Below are 16573 nucleotides of genomic sequence, written 5' to 3' on the forward strand. Positions count from 1 at the left end.
TAAAATCTTTGTTTCTTTTTCAGGTCTTAAAGCAGCAAAACAAGCATTAAAATAAAATCAGCGTTCATGAGGAAACAAACATAAACAACGAAGGAGCGTTTTAGTCCGGAGGAGGAAAGGATGAGCGGCGATGGAGTGGCACCTCATCCTCTGGGGGGGGCGAGGAGAGAGAGCGCGCGCGCGCGCGCGTGGTCGTGTGTGTGAGAGAGACACTGATGGATGCACCAATGGAAAGACGGACAGATGCTGGGGCGGATCTAACGGCGGAGCCGCGCGCTCAGTCACGGACAGATTCGGAGCGGAAACGTCGTTCATGTGCGGAGCAGAGGAAGCGCTCTGGCTGGAAGGAAGGGATGAGAGCAGTTAGCGAGCGGACAGCTGCACATCTGGATGGGGAGGAAGATCGGAGGAGAGCAGCGTGAAAGGAGAGAAGAAAGAGAGCAGGAGGAGGAGGGCAGCAGCCTTTGGTAACTCAACCTTACCTTCCTTCTTCATTTTTCTTTCCACAAAAACCTTCAATCCGCCGCTGAAAGCTGCGCCGCTCCAAGAAAACTTTTCTTCCCAATAAGGTGAAATCAAATCAAAAAAGAAGAAAAATCATCTGTTAAAGTTCTGAGCTCACCTGAGAACTGCTCTGATCAGAGAGAAAAACTTTGCTGCGGGAGCGGAGGAAGAAGACATGTCTGCCTGAAAACAGGAGAGAAAAGAAAGGAGGAAAAGAAGACTCTCCTCCAGGAAAGTGTGTCGGAGCTGCTCCTCCGCGCGCCCGCCTGCAGCCTGCTCCTCCTCCACCTCCTCATCTACATCATTACAAACAAGGGAGACCCAATCAAGCGCGTATCTCGTCGATTCACGCACGCGCGCACGTGTGTGTTTGTTGTGAAGCGTGTCGCGCGCGCGCGCCCATGCTGCCTGAATGACTTGCCTCCCAGCAGATGTTTTCTCGCAGCACACCTCGGGGAGCCTCCTCCTCCTCCTACTCCTCTGAAGCGGAGGAAGAGCTTGAATGAATGGATCCGGAGAGGAGCTCCAGCGGCTGGTGCCAGAGGAGCGCATGGAGCCTGTGAAGTAAGTCAGGACCAGATCATCTGCTCACTCCGCCCCCCCCTCCGGTGAGCTTCAGGAAAATATCGGAGGGCTTGAAGAAGTCAGGAGGCGTCAGAGAGGGGGTGGGTGGGGAGGGGAGGGGGGCGGAGAGCTGGCTGTGAGCGCGAGGGGCGCAGGGTTTCAGTGTGTCTGTAGCTGCTGCTCCTGACTGACGCAATCATCTGTTGTTTTTATCCCTCCAGCTCGCCTGTTGCCACTGAGTCACACTGAGGATCACAGGGAGACGCAAAAAAAAAGGGCGCAGATCGGCCGTTATTCTGTTGGACCCCCACCCTTACTCCACCACCTCCATCAGAGCGGAGCGGTGAGCCGCGCGCTCCTCTCTGGCTCCTTCTCATCCCGGTTTTTTTTTATTTTATTTCCCCGCAAAACTGCAGCCAAGTCCTCCGCCTTCAGCAGCTCGGTCTATGCGGAGCCAGGCGGGGGAGAAACTGGATCAAAGCTCCTAAGGATATCCCCCCCCCCCCCTACCCCCTTCCCTCCCTCCCCCCCTCCCCTCCCTGTTGCTGGGACCCTGAAGCCGACATGCCGCGGAGGAAGCAGCAGGCGCCCCGGCGCGCCGCAGGTAACGCGCTGCTTTTGTTTCGCATGTTTTACAACAATTACCCCCCCCCCTCACCTTTTTAGTTGTGTAAGGTTTTGCTATATTAACCTGTCAGAAAATGCCACAGATACAGATTTACCTGCTTTTTTAAAGTTTGTGTCAAATGGATTAAAGGATAAATCCTTTCTTGCTAAAACTAAAGACTCTTTGGTCATTTTGGATCCATTTCCGCTTGTTTTGGTTAGAAACAGATCATCGTTTACTGATTCTGGAGGAGTTCTCTTATTTTTATTTTTATAATTACTGCTTCTTTTTAATTTAAAGATTTTAAAATGTAAAAACATGTATTAATCCGGCTCACATGCGTGTTCATATTTTGATGGAATCAGATTCAGAGGTGTTTACATGACAGAGCTGTTAATTAATCTCCTAAAAGGTCACAGGTCACCTGGGAGTTTGTGTCCTTTCAGAAATCCCAGTGGGATGGAAGTTTTTTCAGAGCGATCCTCTTTTTTTCTGTTTTACCCACAGAAACTCGGATTCATTTATAGTTTTAGAGGATTTTTTTTTTATTCCATAAAGCTCCACGTTTTTCCCCGGGTTCGAGCTCCTCATCTGAATTTAGAGGTTTGAAAGTAAAGGATCTGAAATAAAGTCGTTTAAGATCGTGGTTGCTGTTTTAAAATATAACTCTCTGCATCGTTTCCTTTTTGTTATTATTATTTTATATAAGTCTTTGTTGTTTAGGATGGAATTCAGCTTATTATGTCAGAAATCTCACTGATAGTTTCAGCTGTTTTTGGTTTTGGTTCCGTTTCTGGGAAGAACTTTTTATTTTTAGCCAGTAAAGATTATGTTCCGCCCCCAGGCTGGGAGAGCAAACTAGGAGACACCATAATGGACAGTTGCTGCCTTTGACTTGATGCCTGATTGATGGCATGTCATTAGTCGGAGCCTTTGGTCTGTTCCCACCCGTTAAGTCTTAATGAATCGCCCCTCGCTCCTCCCCGTTCCTTCATAAGCTCCCTCTGCTAGGACCCGTCCAGTCACTCAACTCATTTCTAGCACATCTTTGTGATGTAGTTTTATTTTCTCCACCTGGACTATCCACGGTCGGAGGATTATTGGGCCACTTAGGCCACTATACAACGACCAGCCTTTTAGACTGGCTCCTTAAGTGTTAGCGTGGATGGAAAGGAGAGGACTGCTTTGCTCCATCAGAGGAGCCGTCAGAGAGAATTTGTTTCATATTTGATTTAATTGTCTGCCCTCTGACAGCCACATTCATCAACGGCCCTAATGGTCAATCAGACATTGGCACAGAGACGCGAAACGCTGAGGGAGACTCATGTATGTCAGGCTGGAGACTAGCTGGATCAAAATGTTTTAGTCCTAATGGAAACGATGGTTGGAGGAGGAGGGGGGGTGAAGGAATGCCTGTAAAGACGGATGGATGGATGGATGGATGGATGGATGGATGGATGGATGGATGGATTAATGGGTGGATGGATGGATGATAGATGGATGGATGGATGGATGGATGGATGGATGGATGGATGGATGGGTGGATGGATTGATGATAGATGGATGGATGGATGGATGGATGGATGGATGATGGATGGATGGATGGATGATAGATGGATGGATGGATGATGGATGGATGGATGATAGATGGATGGATGGATGGATGGATGGATGATGGATGGATGGATGATAGATGGATGGATGGATGGATGATAGATGGATGGATGGATGGATGGATGATGGATGGATGGATGATAGATGGATGGATGGATGGATGGATGATGATGGATGGATGGATGGATGGATGGATGGATGGAAGGATGATAGATGGCTGGCTGGATGGATGGATGGATGGATGGATGATGGATGGATGGATGGATGATGGATGGATGGATGGATGGATGATGGATGGATGGATGATGGATGGATGATAGATGGCTGGATGGATGGATGGATGATAGATGGATGGATGATGAATGGATGATGGATGGATGGATGATAGATGGATGGATGGATGATGGATGGATGGATGATAGATGGATGGATGGATGGATGATGGATGGATGGATGGATGGATGGATGATAGATGGCTGGATGGATGGATGGATGGATGATGGATGGATGGATGGATGGATGGATGATGGATGGATGGATGATGGATGGATGGATGGATGATGGATGGATGATAGATGGCTGGATGGATGGATGGATGATAGATGGATGGATGATGAATGGATGATTGATGGATGGATGATGGATGGATGATGGATGGATGGATGGATGATAGATGGATGGATTGATGACGGATGGATATTAGATGGATGGATGGATGGATGGATGGATGGATGATAGATGGACGGATGATCAATGGATGGATGGATGATGGATGGATGGATGGATGGATGGATGGATGGATGATGGATGGATGGATGGATGGCTTGATGACGGATGGATATTAGATGGATGGATGGATGATATATGGATGGATGGATGGATGGATGGATGATCGATGGATGGATGGATGATGGATGATGGATGGATAGATGGATGGATGGATTAATGGGTGGATGGATTGATGATCGATGGATGGATGGATGGATGGATGGCTTGATGACGGATGGATATTAGATGGATGGATGGATGATATATGGATGGATGGATGATAGATGGATGGATGGATGGATGGATGATGGATGATGGATGGATAGATGGATGGATGGATTAATGGGTGGATGGATTGATGATAGATGGATGGATGGATGGATGGATGATAGATGAACGGATGATGGATGGATGATGGATGGATGATGGATGGATAGATGGATGGATGGATGATGGATGGATGATAGATGGATGATAGATGGATAGATGATGGATGGCTTGATGACAGATGGATATTAGATGGATGGATGGATGATATATGGACGGATGGATGGATGGATGGATGGATGGATGGATGGATGGATGGACGGATGGATGGATGGATGATAGATGGACGGATGATGGATGGATGGATGGATGGATGTAGCAAGATAAACGAGATGATTTCTCTAATAAACAAATAAGGAGACATGAGTTAAAGGAGGCATTTCTACCCTCCCTCTCTCCTTTCTTCCTTCCTTCCCTCCTTCCCTCCAGCTGCAGGCTGCAATTCTCCGCCACACAACGAAATGATGACAAACTGATTGCTCTTCAGTAACGGCAGTAGTTAAAGGCAGAATGCAAATGATCGGCCTTGATTAGGATTTTTATTGGTGTAGTTAAAAAAATGAAATCCCCTTTTTTTCACTCTTCTTCAGCTTGAACATGGGAGGGGTTTATGCAGAATTAGTTCTCACTCCATGATGCGTTCTGGACCGACTCGCCCACACTCGCTTCCTGCCCAGGTGTCGCAGCGCGCCCAGGCAGCTAAACAGAGAAGTTGTTTTGCCAGCTTCATTAGCGTTCCTCTAATTAGCCCGCCGTCTGATGGATCTCTGACAGACCTAATGATTGGAGATGACAAGCTCCGCACTCATGTCACACTCACCAATTAAGCCTGCGCCATACCTCGCCATGTAGTCCTCTGGACCCCGTGTCGCCCTGATTGGGCCCCCCCTTCGCTCTCTCAGACAAAGCTGGAGGTTTACACTAAAGTTTAAATTTCCATCATCTGTAATTGACTTTTAAAGAGTTACTTTGGCTTTAGTCGGAAATAATAAACTAAAATGAAGAATAACATTTCATTAAACGTCTTTATTATTTGGTTAATTGGATAAAAAAAAAAAAGAAGATGGATGTTTTTCATTGATTTATACTTAGTGGCTTTCGTTAACTTTTGTCCATTGACTTCATTTGCTTTTTAGAAAGTGTAAATTACTTTATTTTTCTATGGGAGGTCAAAGGTCACGTCCACAGCCTTCTACATTCGTCCAATTAAAAGCAGAATTTAAAACTGACCTCGTGGCTCTGAAGCTAATCTTGACCTGAAGACTTTCAGCAGCCGTTTTACTTTATGAGCAGAATAAAGACGAAAAGATCAAAACGTTGCTTTTCTGCACCAGTTGCTGTAATTCAAGCAGAAGGAACATCGGACTCGGAACGATCCGTTAGTTCAGATGCCGAATGATACATTTTCTACATTTTCATCCAACTGCAGAAGAAGAAGAAGAAGCTGGTTTCAGGGTTGTTTTATTCCATATAACATATAAAACCTTAGGTAGCATTTTTAAAATGAATGTTTGTTTGCAAAGGTAAAAAAAATTATAAAATACTAAATTATATTATTGTGACACTTTGAGGAAATTCAGATATTGACTTTAGCTCCTAAACCGAGGCTCTGCAGCCTGCGGACCCCCTCACTGTGGCTCCATCTCTGAATATAAAAACATTTTTGATTATTAAGGCAATAAGAAAAGGTTCCTTTATGTTTTCATGCAAAATTAGTAAAAAAAATCTACAACAGCAGCAGCTGCACAAGGACTTTAACAATAATTTAATGTTTTTTAGCGTTAAACAGATGCTGTGCGTTTAGAGGTGGGCTGGCCGTCGTTCTTCATCGCTGCCATCACAGCAGATCACTCAGCTGGCCTCGTTCCACTAAAGAAAATAATTTTTTCTATTGTAAAACACAATAATAGAACATCTTGGTTTATTTTCACTGGCTTTCTCTAATTATACATCTTTATCGTAGCTCTCGATGAATTCGGCTTTAGCAGCGGTGGCTAAAAGAGAATGGAAAAGGTTACAGAAGTTTGATTCCATCCAGCTGGAATAAAATATGTTTTCTGTATGCTGGACGGTAATTCGTCACACTTGAAAAAATAACAAGCAGCCTCTTTCAAACTGCAGAATTATCTGCTCTAATTCTGTAAGATGATTGTGATGCATCATTGCTGCAAATGGCTGTTTTTATACCGTATTTACATTTTAAAGTGCTCTTCGTTATTGTCTGCATCGGCTCTGTTTAATAGGCTTTCCTTTCCTTAATGTCCACATCTGATGGAGAGTTTAGAGGCTGAAACGCTTAAAGAGGAAGGAGGAAGTTCAAGGAAGGAGTTGAAATGAAAGAGTTGATCAAGAGCTGGAAAATAGAAATGTTAATGTTCATGAAATGAACGCATCTGGAAATGGATTTATCCATAAATATTATCCACCCTTTGATTTTTTTTGTTATTTTGTTTTTGGAGCGACACTAAAATATTTAATTTATTCTTTACAAATTTATTATAGATGACTAAATATCTGACTTTAAAGGAAAAGTCAGATTATATTCAGAATTCAAACTTCTGAAAGTACTTTAAATATGAAATTATTACATACGGTTCAATAAATGATCAGTGTTTTTAAATAAGAGTAATTTTCATTTGAATGTGTTTTACTGGAGGCATCCATGTTTGTCAAAGAACACTACTGCCACCTACTGGTTTGTGACGTCACAATGCGGTATCGGCTGTTGATCAAGTCCCAGTGCTGTATCTGGTGTTTGTCACAACGCGCTATTATCCAAGTCATCTTGATCATTCTTCCAAATGTTGGCTACACATTACGTGTTTTTTCTCTGGCCAGAAGTTTGAAGGCAAATCCTCCCTCTTCAAGTTGGCAATCCAACAATTAACCCAAGTAACTCTTTTTTTTTTCCACTTTTACCCAATGTATTCCAACATCCAGCTGCCATGCACGTGGGCATTGTCAGTTTCACTATAGCTCTGGTGAATTTCAATGATGAAGTCCTCTGGAAATCTTCAATAATTGTTGTTGATTGCAGATGTGTCTAGTAGTTCCCATTGATTTTGCTTGTAAAGCGGGGAGAATGGCGCTAGGCTTACCGCACCGTGACATCACTGCTGGATGTTGGCAGGATTGAGGCGCTCCCGGACTCAGTGATCGCGATGAAAATCGTTATTTTTTTACTAATTAATGCTTAATTCATTAAATCACCGTGAATATATTAGTTTCAGGTATGAATAATGAACCATTCTTACCTGTTAACTGGCCTCATCTAAATCACCAAAAGCATCTGAAAAAAACGTTGTTATAGGAAACAGGAGCCTAACAAACATCCTGCTGATGAGACGTGACCAGCTAACACATTATTGGGATATTTAATCATTCATTAAACAATTTACTGGAATATTTAAATGAATTAGATGCAGAATTAAAAGTTACACCCTCTTAATTCAGGTTTATGTTTCATTCACGTATGTGCCTTTCATATAGCACAGCGACCACATCCCAATTATCTTGTGACTCGCCCACTTGAGAGACATTTTGTTTGAGAAAAAGGGATTTCAGAAATATTTTAACTGCACTTTACTTTTGACTTTTACTTGAGTAATATTATTAAATTGAATATAATTCAGTTTATTTCTATAGCGCCAATTCACAACATATCATCTCAAGACACTTTACAGTTCAACCAGATCATCCAGTGAAATTGATTCAAAGTTTTCTATCTAAGGAAAACCAGTTGATTGTATTGACTCATTGACTTGAAGGCAATCCCTCACACTAAGCATGCTTGTAGCGACAGTGGAGAGGAAAAACTCCCTTTTAACAGGAAGAAACCTCCAGCAGAACCAGACTCAGTGTGAGCGGCCATCTGCTGAGGCCGACTCGGGTTCAAGGAGACAGAAGCAGAGATAGATAGATATAAAGACAACTGTAAATTAGTATTATTTCTAGTCTTACTACTGAATAAGGAACAAACAAACTGCATTTGTCCCTAAAATACCGAGAAATTTTCGAGCAGTATTTTCTTTTCTGCACACGTACTGCATCCTGTTTTATCAAATATAGTTTATAAACTGTTAGAAATAGTTTAAAATGTTTTATGTTAAGTACATTTATAAATTACATACATTTTCCAGTTTTATTTGAATTCATTACTTTCTTTTATTCTGTGAAACAGAATGATTTTGCATGTAATTGTATATTATTATCTTACTGATAATTAAATGCATCGTTTTAATATAGAAAATCGTGCGTGTGATGAGATACCAAGCATGAGTGGAGTCTCTAGCGGAGAGCGATTTTCGCCTCTCAAAGCGGCAGTTTCTCACGCATGTGTGATTTTTTTGTGGGATGGTAGATAAACCATATTTGTGAATACGTTTATTTTGCTTATTTTGCATTTTAAAATAAATGTGACACAATACAAACTCTTCCACTAGAGGAGTTCTGGATGGAACATATTGACGAAAAAGTATTTTTTTTCTTAACCCTTTACAGGGCAGGTTACCAATTTTGTTCCCTTGCAGCCAACTTACAAATAGAATTTAGAGTTCAAACACCCACGCCAACATATTTATGGACAGTTATTTCACTCCATATCTACCCAACCTGAATAACCTCTCAGAGGGAAAGGGACAGAGGTTCTGTTTGCGTTGAGGCGAGGCGGCCTTGGTTGGCCCAATGGTGTAAATATCGGTAAGCTGAGACAGAAGTTACTTATGGGCCCACAACCTCTTAGGGGCCCCATCACTGTCACCTGGTGGGCCCCCGACGCAATTAGACTAAGACGTCTCTTAGCAGATATTATGGTGCGAAAAATTCCTCTTAAACCCACCTGATACTGAAGTATCTCCCTGAAATGAGTTTTTGGAACTTGGGATGTCTGTAACGTGGTTGTGCGCTGTCACTAATGGTTCCATTCAAGGTGCGCAGTCACTATTTTTGTGTGTGTGATGTGTGATCACATACTACTGAGAATTGTATAATTGTATCTTCTTGGCCGATTTCTGGAACTGTCGCAGTATCCTGAACCTTTATCACGTGTTATACTTCATATGGGGCCTACTAAGATAATGTTGCTGACGGGTCTATTGTTGTGTCTTTACGCCGTTGGGTTGGCCTTTGTCCGCTCACGGTTACTCCTGTATAAATACACTCTGTGTTCACACACGCACCGTTTCATGAGGAGGGCTATTTATTGTTTCAGACGTCCTGACGGAAAAAGAAATAAGCTTGACCCCCCCGGTTGGACTTTTGTCCTTGGGCTTCAAAGCCAAGCTGGACCAAGACGATCATTGTTACCTGAGAGGAAGCCTGGACATCAAACACTTCCTGCGCTGCCTTCATCCCCCCCCCCCCCCCTAAGCTGCAGCTTCACAGCTTTTTTCACATGAAGAATGCTTAGCGATGGATCGTCTCCGCACGTCGCAGACGTCTTCCATCCTTCCAGGGACCCACCGCAGATTGATGACGTTGACATGGGTCATTATTAGCTGCTCAATGACACTTCCCCCCATGTCGAAGATTTTTCACCTGGGTTGATTTTCCAGAAACGCCGATCATCAGCATGGTGTCCAGAAGGGCTAAGCATGATTTATGTAAATATTACCATCAAGACAGATTCGCTTCTGTCCAACAGGAGATAGATTACAGCAAAGCGGGTTGGGGGGGGCAGCAGCTGATTTCTGTGATTTCTCTGCCTCTGAGTAGGCGTCTGTGTGTGTGTGCGTACGTTTACAAGTGTGTTTGATTGATTGTAGATGAGAGCGGGGGATTAATCATGCTTGATGTGTTAACGTTACACTCGTGGTGGATCTGAGTCGAGATGCAGTGGCCCATTTAAATATACTCCCTCACACAGATTCACCCGGGGAGGGGGGGAGCGGCGGCCCTCACCTCGTTCAGCAGGGAGGAGGACACATTCCTAACGGCAACTTTTTAATTGCCATAAAATGATGGAGAACAATGATAAGAAATCAGGATGTTTTGGAGTTCATAAATGTCTTAATGGAAGATGAGGAATTTTATGCTTTTTTCAAAATAGTATAATAGTTTCTTTAAGGTAGGGTTAGGGTTTGGAACATGCAAATCATTATTATATTTGTTGTTTTGGAGGAATGAGGTGAAGGCAGCCTTTGTTTGCTTTATGAAAATGACACTGTTCTGTCAGATCAGCAGACTTATAGTCAATACGCATGCGCAAGATGTCAGATTTGCTTTTTTTCCCTTTAGTTTTGTATGAAAAATAGACTTTAAACTACCTCAATGGGCGTGTATCCCTTTAATTATGTACAAAAAATAAAGAAAATCTAAGGTCAGATCGCCATACGCTTCAGAAAACATCAAAAAGTAAGTAATTAAATAATTTTTTGTACATGACTAAAGGGATACACACCCATTGAGGTAGTTTAAAGTTTATTTTTTGTACAAAACTAAAGAGATAAACAGGGATTGACTATGGGTACGCTGGTCTGACAGGGTATGCTCATCTGACAGAACTTCTTCTTTTATGTCACCTGTGGAGCTGGGAAAATAATCTATCAATATCCGTTGCTGTAGAAGAAGTTGGCCTAATTTAGCAAAAAGTTTCTTAATCAGGAGGAAAAAAATGCAGCCAGCTGTGATTTCTTTCCTGAAACTCCTTAATGTTTCCAAGAAAATGACCTTTAAAACATGGCAGAAGAGGTTTGTTGTGGAGAAATAAAATTCAGAAGATATCAATCCCATAGAAAGAAAAACATTCTCTGCTGTTTCTAATGATCTGGACACATTTGAAGAGAAGATTATTTTAAAGATAATTGATATTCTCTGTTTATGTGATTGGTTTGAAAAAGATTACTGATCCAAACTTTGGACGTTAGATGACAAATTTGCTCTGCATTTTCTGTCCTTGTTGGACATTTTCTATCAAAGCAGAGCAGAAACCTCCATTCTGATTGTAGCAGCAGGATTCTCTCAGGATTGAAGGTTTAGTTCAGATTTAGATCAGCAAAGCAGGTTAATATAAAAGCTTAGTGTGTTTACAAAATTACTGTAACTTCAGTTTATTTCTATAGCGCCAATTCACAACACATGTCATCTCAAGGCAGTGTACAGTTCACCAGAACAACCAGTCAAAGTTTTCTATTTAAGGAAAACCAGTTTATTGCATTGACTCATTGACTCAAACGCAATCCCTCACACTAAGCATGCTTGTAGCGACAGTGGAGAGGAAACACTCCCTTTTAACAGGAAGAAACTTCCAGCAGAACCAGGCTCAGTGTGAGCGGCCATCTGCTGAGGCCAGCTGGGGTTCAAGGAGACAGAAGCAGAGATAGAAAAGCAGCTGTAAAAGGCGGCCCCATCCAGGAAACACACAGCCAGGGAGATAAGCTCCAAGCCAGCTCCCATGTCAGAGGATGAAGAGAGCACATCCAGCCAGTCACAGTCAGAGAGACAGGACTACACTGAAAAACAGTCTGATCTTCAACATCTATGTACAAAGGTGTTGATGGCAGCAGCACAGCTGATATTTCTCTCCAGGATGGAGTCACAGCTAAACAGGAACAGAAGAGGCGAAGCTACTCTGAGAAACAGCAGAGAGAGCAGAACGTTAGAGATTGAACTAACAGATTCTGCAGAGTGGAAGAATAGAGATAGAATAAAGCAAAATGCTGAAAAGGGGTCCCTATGTCCTCCAGCAGTCTAAGCCTATAGCAGCATAACTACAGAGATAGCTATTCACTGAATTACAGGGTCTGACTAGGAGATGATGCTTCTCTTTAGATCTTAATGTCCACAAATCATGACAGAAATAATATCTTAGTACAAAGATTGATTGATGTTTAAAAAGGAATTGGAGGGGACCAGCAAAGGGCCTATCAAGGAGGGTGGGGAAATTTTGAATGGCTACTATTGTACAATACTTTCAGTCTAACCGAGCATGGCTGCTGTACACCCACGTATATCAGAAAATTGGCATCAACAGACAAACATATCGGGCGGCCGATGTATCGGCCCATCTCTAGTGAAAGCAACAAGTGGGAGTGGGGGGAGTGAAAAATGAAAATTATGTTCTTTATAATGTTTGTAAAAACAAACATTATAAAGAACATTTTAGCAGTTGGAAGCACCAGCACTTAGAAGGTTGAACCTGATGCCCCAAACTGGCCCCTGCTTGTTCTTATGGCTAACTTCCTGTTACTGCCTGACCAATCAGGCCGCAGGTTGAATAACACCATTAAATAAACATCCATCAAAGCAGATCTGAAAGAATCTCTGCTCTTCATCTGCTGCTTAGTGAAACTTATCGTATTTAAGTCCAGTTCTGCAGAGATCTTTCTCTCTAACCGGCCTCTGTTTCTGTCAGGTCTCTGTTTGCCAGGATCCGTCCTTCTTCCAGCCTCATTTTGTGCCGACTGAGGTTTTTCCCAGGCAGCAAACTGACATGGTGATTTGTTATGCCCCTCTTCTGCCTTCCTCTTTTTTTTTTTCAGCTCTCCTGGCCTAATATGCCACATCGAACCAAGAAACAGAGAGAGGAGATATGAAGTGGAAGAACTCTAGCTTGGTTGAATATTCTATCTCCGCTAAAGACAGAATGGGAATGAGATTGTAAAAGAGATTATGGGCATGGCCAAGAGGAAGTAGAAGTAAATGAAGAAGTAGACAAACATTCAGACAGAGGGAGAGGCTCTGGGACTCCCTCATATCTCCCCCTTCCCCTCCATTTCTTGAGGATAAGTGGCTGATGGTTTATAAACAGTGTTTCTTTTCCTCTCTCTCCCAGAATCTTCCGTCATGGCTCCCATTAGGTTGACAGCTGTCAATTAGAGCTCCCTTGGTCTGGCGCACTGCACTTTATTGCAGGCAGTTGATGCTGTCATTTCGCTCCCAGTTTCGCCTTGAGCGTTATCACGAGTGCTCAAACAGTCAATAGCTGATGCATCAGCAGTTATTTCTTAAATTGGCTCACAAGGCTGCATCCTTTTCTCAAAACCCCCCCACCCTTTTACCCCCAGTTCTTTTCCCTCTCTGCTCTGTCTGTCTCCTCCCTGTTCTCCTTTTTCTCCCCAAAGATTATTTTTGAGGAGAGAACTGTGCCTGTATCTGGGTAGGAGCAAAGACTTCAAATTTTTTTTTTATTCTGCATTGTATGGCGGCTAAGGAAGATGGCTAATGCAAGACACCATGAAACATTTTTGTCTGAACTCTACCCTTCCATTGAAGTCGTTGGAGACGTGTTTGATCTGTGACGAAGATATATGGTTGAAGTCTGTACTGCGTCTCTAGGCAGTGTAAAAAATAATACATTTTTCTGAGATATTACAATATTTAATTAGACGATATTGATCTAAAATATGGGTTATCCATACTTCCATCCATCCATTTTCAATCACGCTTTTCCCAAGCTGGGTTGCGAGGGGTGTTGGTGCCTATCTCCAGCTGTATACTGGTGAGAGGCAGGGTCCACAGGTCTCCAGTCCATTGCAGGGTAAGACAGAGACAAACAATCATTCACAAACACACTCACATTTAAGGAGCATTTAGAGAAGCCAATTAACCTAACAGTCATATATTTGGACTGTGTGAGAAAGCCGGAGTACCCGGAGAGAACCCAACCATGCCCTGGGAGAACATGCAAACTCCATGCAGAAAGATCCCGGGTCAGGAATCGAACCCGGAACCTTCTTGCTGCAACGCCAACGGCTTATTGGATCTTAAATATAAAAACACATTTATAGGCAAACATACATTGTTTTACTTGTTATAACTCCTTAACTTCCAGCCACTAGATGGCAGCAAACGTTATTTAGCTGCTCTCCATCAGCCGCAACAGAGGAACATCTCCTGAAGTTTTCCCAGAACTAGATTATAATAAAAGTTAAAATATATCGTCTTTATATATTTATCTACATATATCATATCATAATACATGGATCAAATCATATATCATGATACTGCGATACATGATATCATGATATTTATCGTATCACCGGATTCTTACCAAATGACATACCTACTGGGCAAGTTACTCGTATTAAAGCTCCAATGTGTCAGATATACTCCCATCTAGTGGTGGGCTGAATGAATTACAAACGAGAGAAACTCGCTCTGATGTCTGGCTGTTATGCTCGTAATAACTGATGAGGTCGTGAAGCGTCGTAAATGCAATTATTTAAATCCTGCCTGATATAAAGTTTCCGTCAGACGATGAAGAACAGAACGATACATTATTCTATTATTAACTGAAGCCAGTAAGTCACCAGTTAATAGAAACTGGTTTTACTTTGATCTGATCTTATTTCAGGGGTATCAAACTAGTCCCAGAAAGTGGCTGCTTTTATATTACTATTATTTTGTTTATAGGGGTGTGGGATAAAAAATCGAATTGGTGATATATCTTGATTTCTGTTTCCCCGATATAATATCGATCTTTCAGTTCCTAGTATCTATTTTTAACCAAAAAAAACAATCAAGGAAAATGTGCTACCTCTGCATCCCCATTCTTGAAGATAGCGCTGTGGATCCCTTTTACTGTGCGGCCCAGCGCCATGTCTGTAGCTGAGGCACTGACAATGGAAGACATGGACTGACTCAAAACCCAAACCACATTGGTACCAAAATAATTAAATGATCAATATCTTCTGATGGAAATATACAGCAATTGCTTTTTATTGAAACATCTAATTTGATAGCTGGGAAAAATATTGCAATTTATAGTGATATTGCGGTATTGTGAGACATGTATCATATCGCAACACCCACACCAATATTCACCCCTAATGGTTTATTTAAAAAGTTGACTTTTTTTTTTATTTTGATGCATTTATGGGCATAATGGAATAAAGATTTTTCAGTATTTGGACTGTCAGACTCAAAGTCAAAATATTTCAGCCAGTGGTCAGTTGGTTTGTAAATCCTAATATATGGAGGTATGGCAGTGGAACCCGACTGTTTTAGAACCGATTTCGTCGGCGTTGTTTGACTTGACTTCAGTCATTTTTGTCTGGGGCATCTTTTTGGTGGTCCACCAAGTAGCCAGCTCTAAATCTAAAGAAGACAAACAGCTTCTGCTCCTGATTAACTCGGGTCTGTTCCATATATTTCCTGTCATGTTCAGAACAGAGCAGGTTATATGGCTGTGTGTGCAGAAAGGGCTCCTTAAACCTGAAGGAGCAGCAGTCCTGCTTGGAAGATGAGTTTTTCTAAAGAGTGTGTGTATCTTTTGAGTGTCATCTGGGCTCGGCTCCAGGTCTGGGTTTTTCTTCTTACCCTCAGTGGGGGTTGCCTTTATGTCTACAGAGCGTGTGTGCGGGTATCCATGTGCGCTCTCAGACAGTCCAAAGCCCTTACCTCACTTTCCCACGGAGGATTTGGTGGAACCCAGACAAGACTGGCAGCCATCAGTCTTTTTGTGTGTGTAAAAGTGGCTGTGATGAAAGGCAGGGGAGCCGAGCAGAACCCGTATGAGGCCCTGGTAATCAGGGCCAGCCGGCGCTGACATCCTTCTAGAACTGACAGCTCCTTCCTCCTCTCTCTGCATGCACACAAAGACACACAATGCTCCCTCTCTCTATGTTTGTGGGATTACAAATATATAGATATATAGATATATAGATATCTATCTATCTATCTATCTATCTAGATAGATAGATAGATAGATAGATAGATAGATAGATAGATAGATAGATAGATAGATAGATAGATAGATAGATAGATAGATAGATAGATAGATAGATAGATAGATATAGACACAGAGTTCTATTCAGTTCATTTGTAAAGCTTAAACTTATGTGATCTCAGGTCCTTTTCCAGGTTTTTTTTTGATGAGCATGTAGAGACAGTAGACATTCACTTGCATTTTCTTGTTGGGTCTCCAGCCATTCATCAGACTGAGTCTGAATGCAGTGACAGTGGAGAAGAAAAGTACCCTTTTAAAGGTCTGTATAGGAAGGAAACAGCTCTGAGCCAGTTTTAATGTCAGGGGATGAAAGAGAGGACACCCAGTTAGTCCCTGTAAAAGCTGAGCCCATAGCTAGGAGAGAAACAGGACTAACCACTGAAAAACAGGCTAAGCTCTATCATCTATAATCTAAGCTGTTGATGTTCCAAATAAAATCCACTGGACTTTGTTTCCAAATTTGAAGGCGTTTTGCTTCCCATCCAGGAAGCTTTTACAATTCGAAATGTAAGAATTAGAGTTGA

At 42.2% G+C, this 16573-nt stretch overlaps 1 protein-coding gene across 1 annotated transcript in view; it reads left to right on the plus strand.

Moving 5' to 3' along the window:
• Window positions 1-244: 244 nt before the first annotated feature.
• The window catches only part of tshz3b (teashirt zinc finger homeobox 3b), a 56695-nt gene continuing 40366 nt past the window's right edge, over window positions 245-16573 (plus strand). The window contains exons 1-2 of the mRNA XM_038270838.1: window positions 245-1068; window positions 1290-1672. Of these exons, the coding sequence (XP_038126766.1) occupies window positions 1633-1672 (40 nt within the window). The 5' untranslated portion in view covers window positions 245-1068; window positions 1290-1632. The remainder of the gene's footprint in view (window positions 1069-1289; window positions 1673-16573) is intronic.

This window comes from Cyprinodon tularosa, unplaced genomic scaffold (assembly GCF_016077235.1).
Source record: "Cyprinodon tularosa strain WSP-4 unplaced genomic scaffold, ASM1607723v1 ctg78, whole genome shotgun sequence".
Lineage (NCBI taxonomy): Eukaryota > Metazoa > Chordata > Actinopteri > Cyprinodontiformes > Cyprinodontidae > Cyprinodon > Cyprinodon tularosa.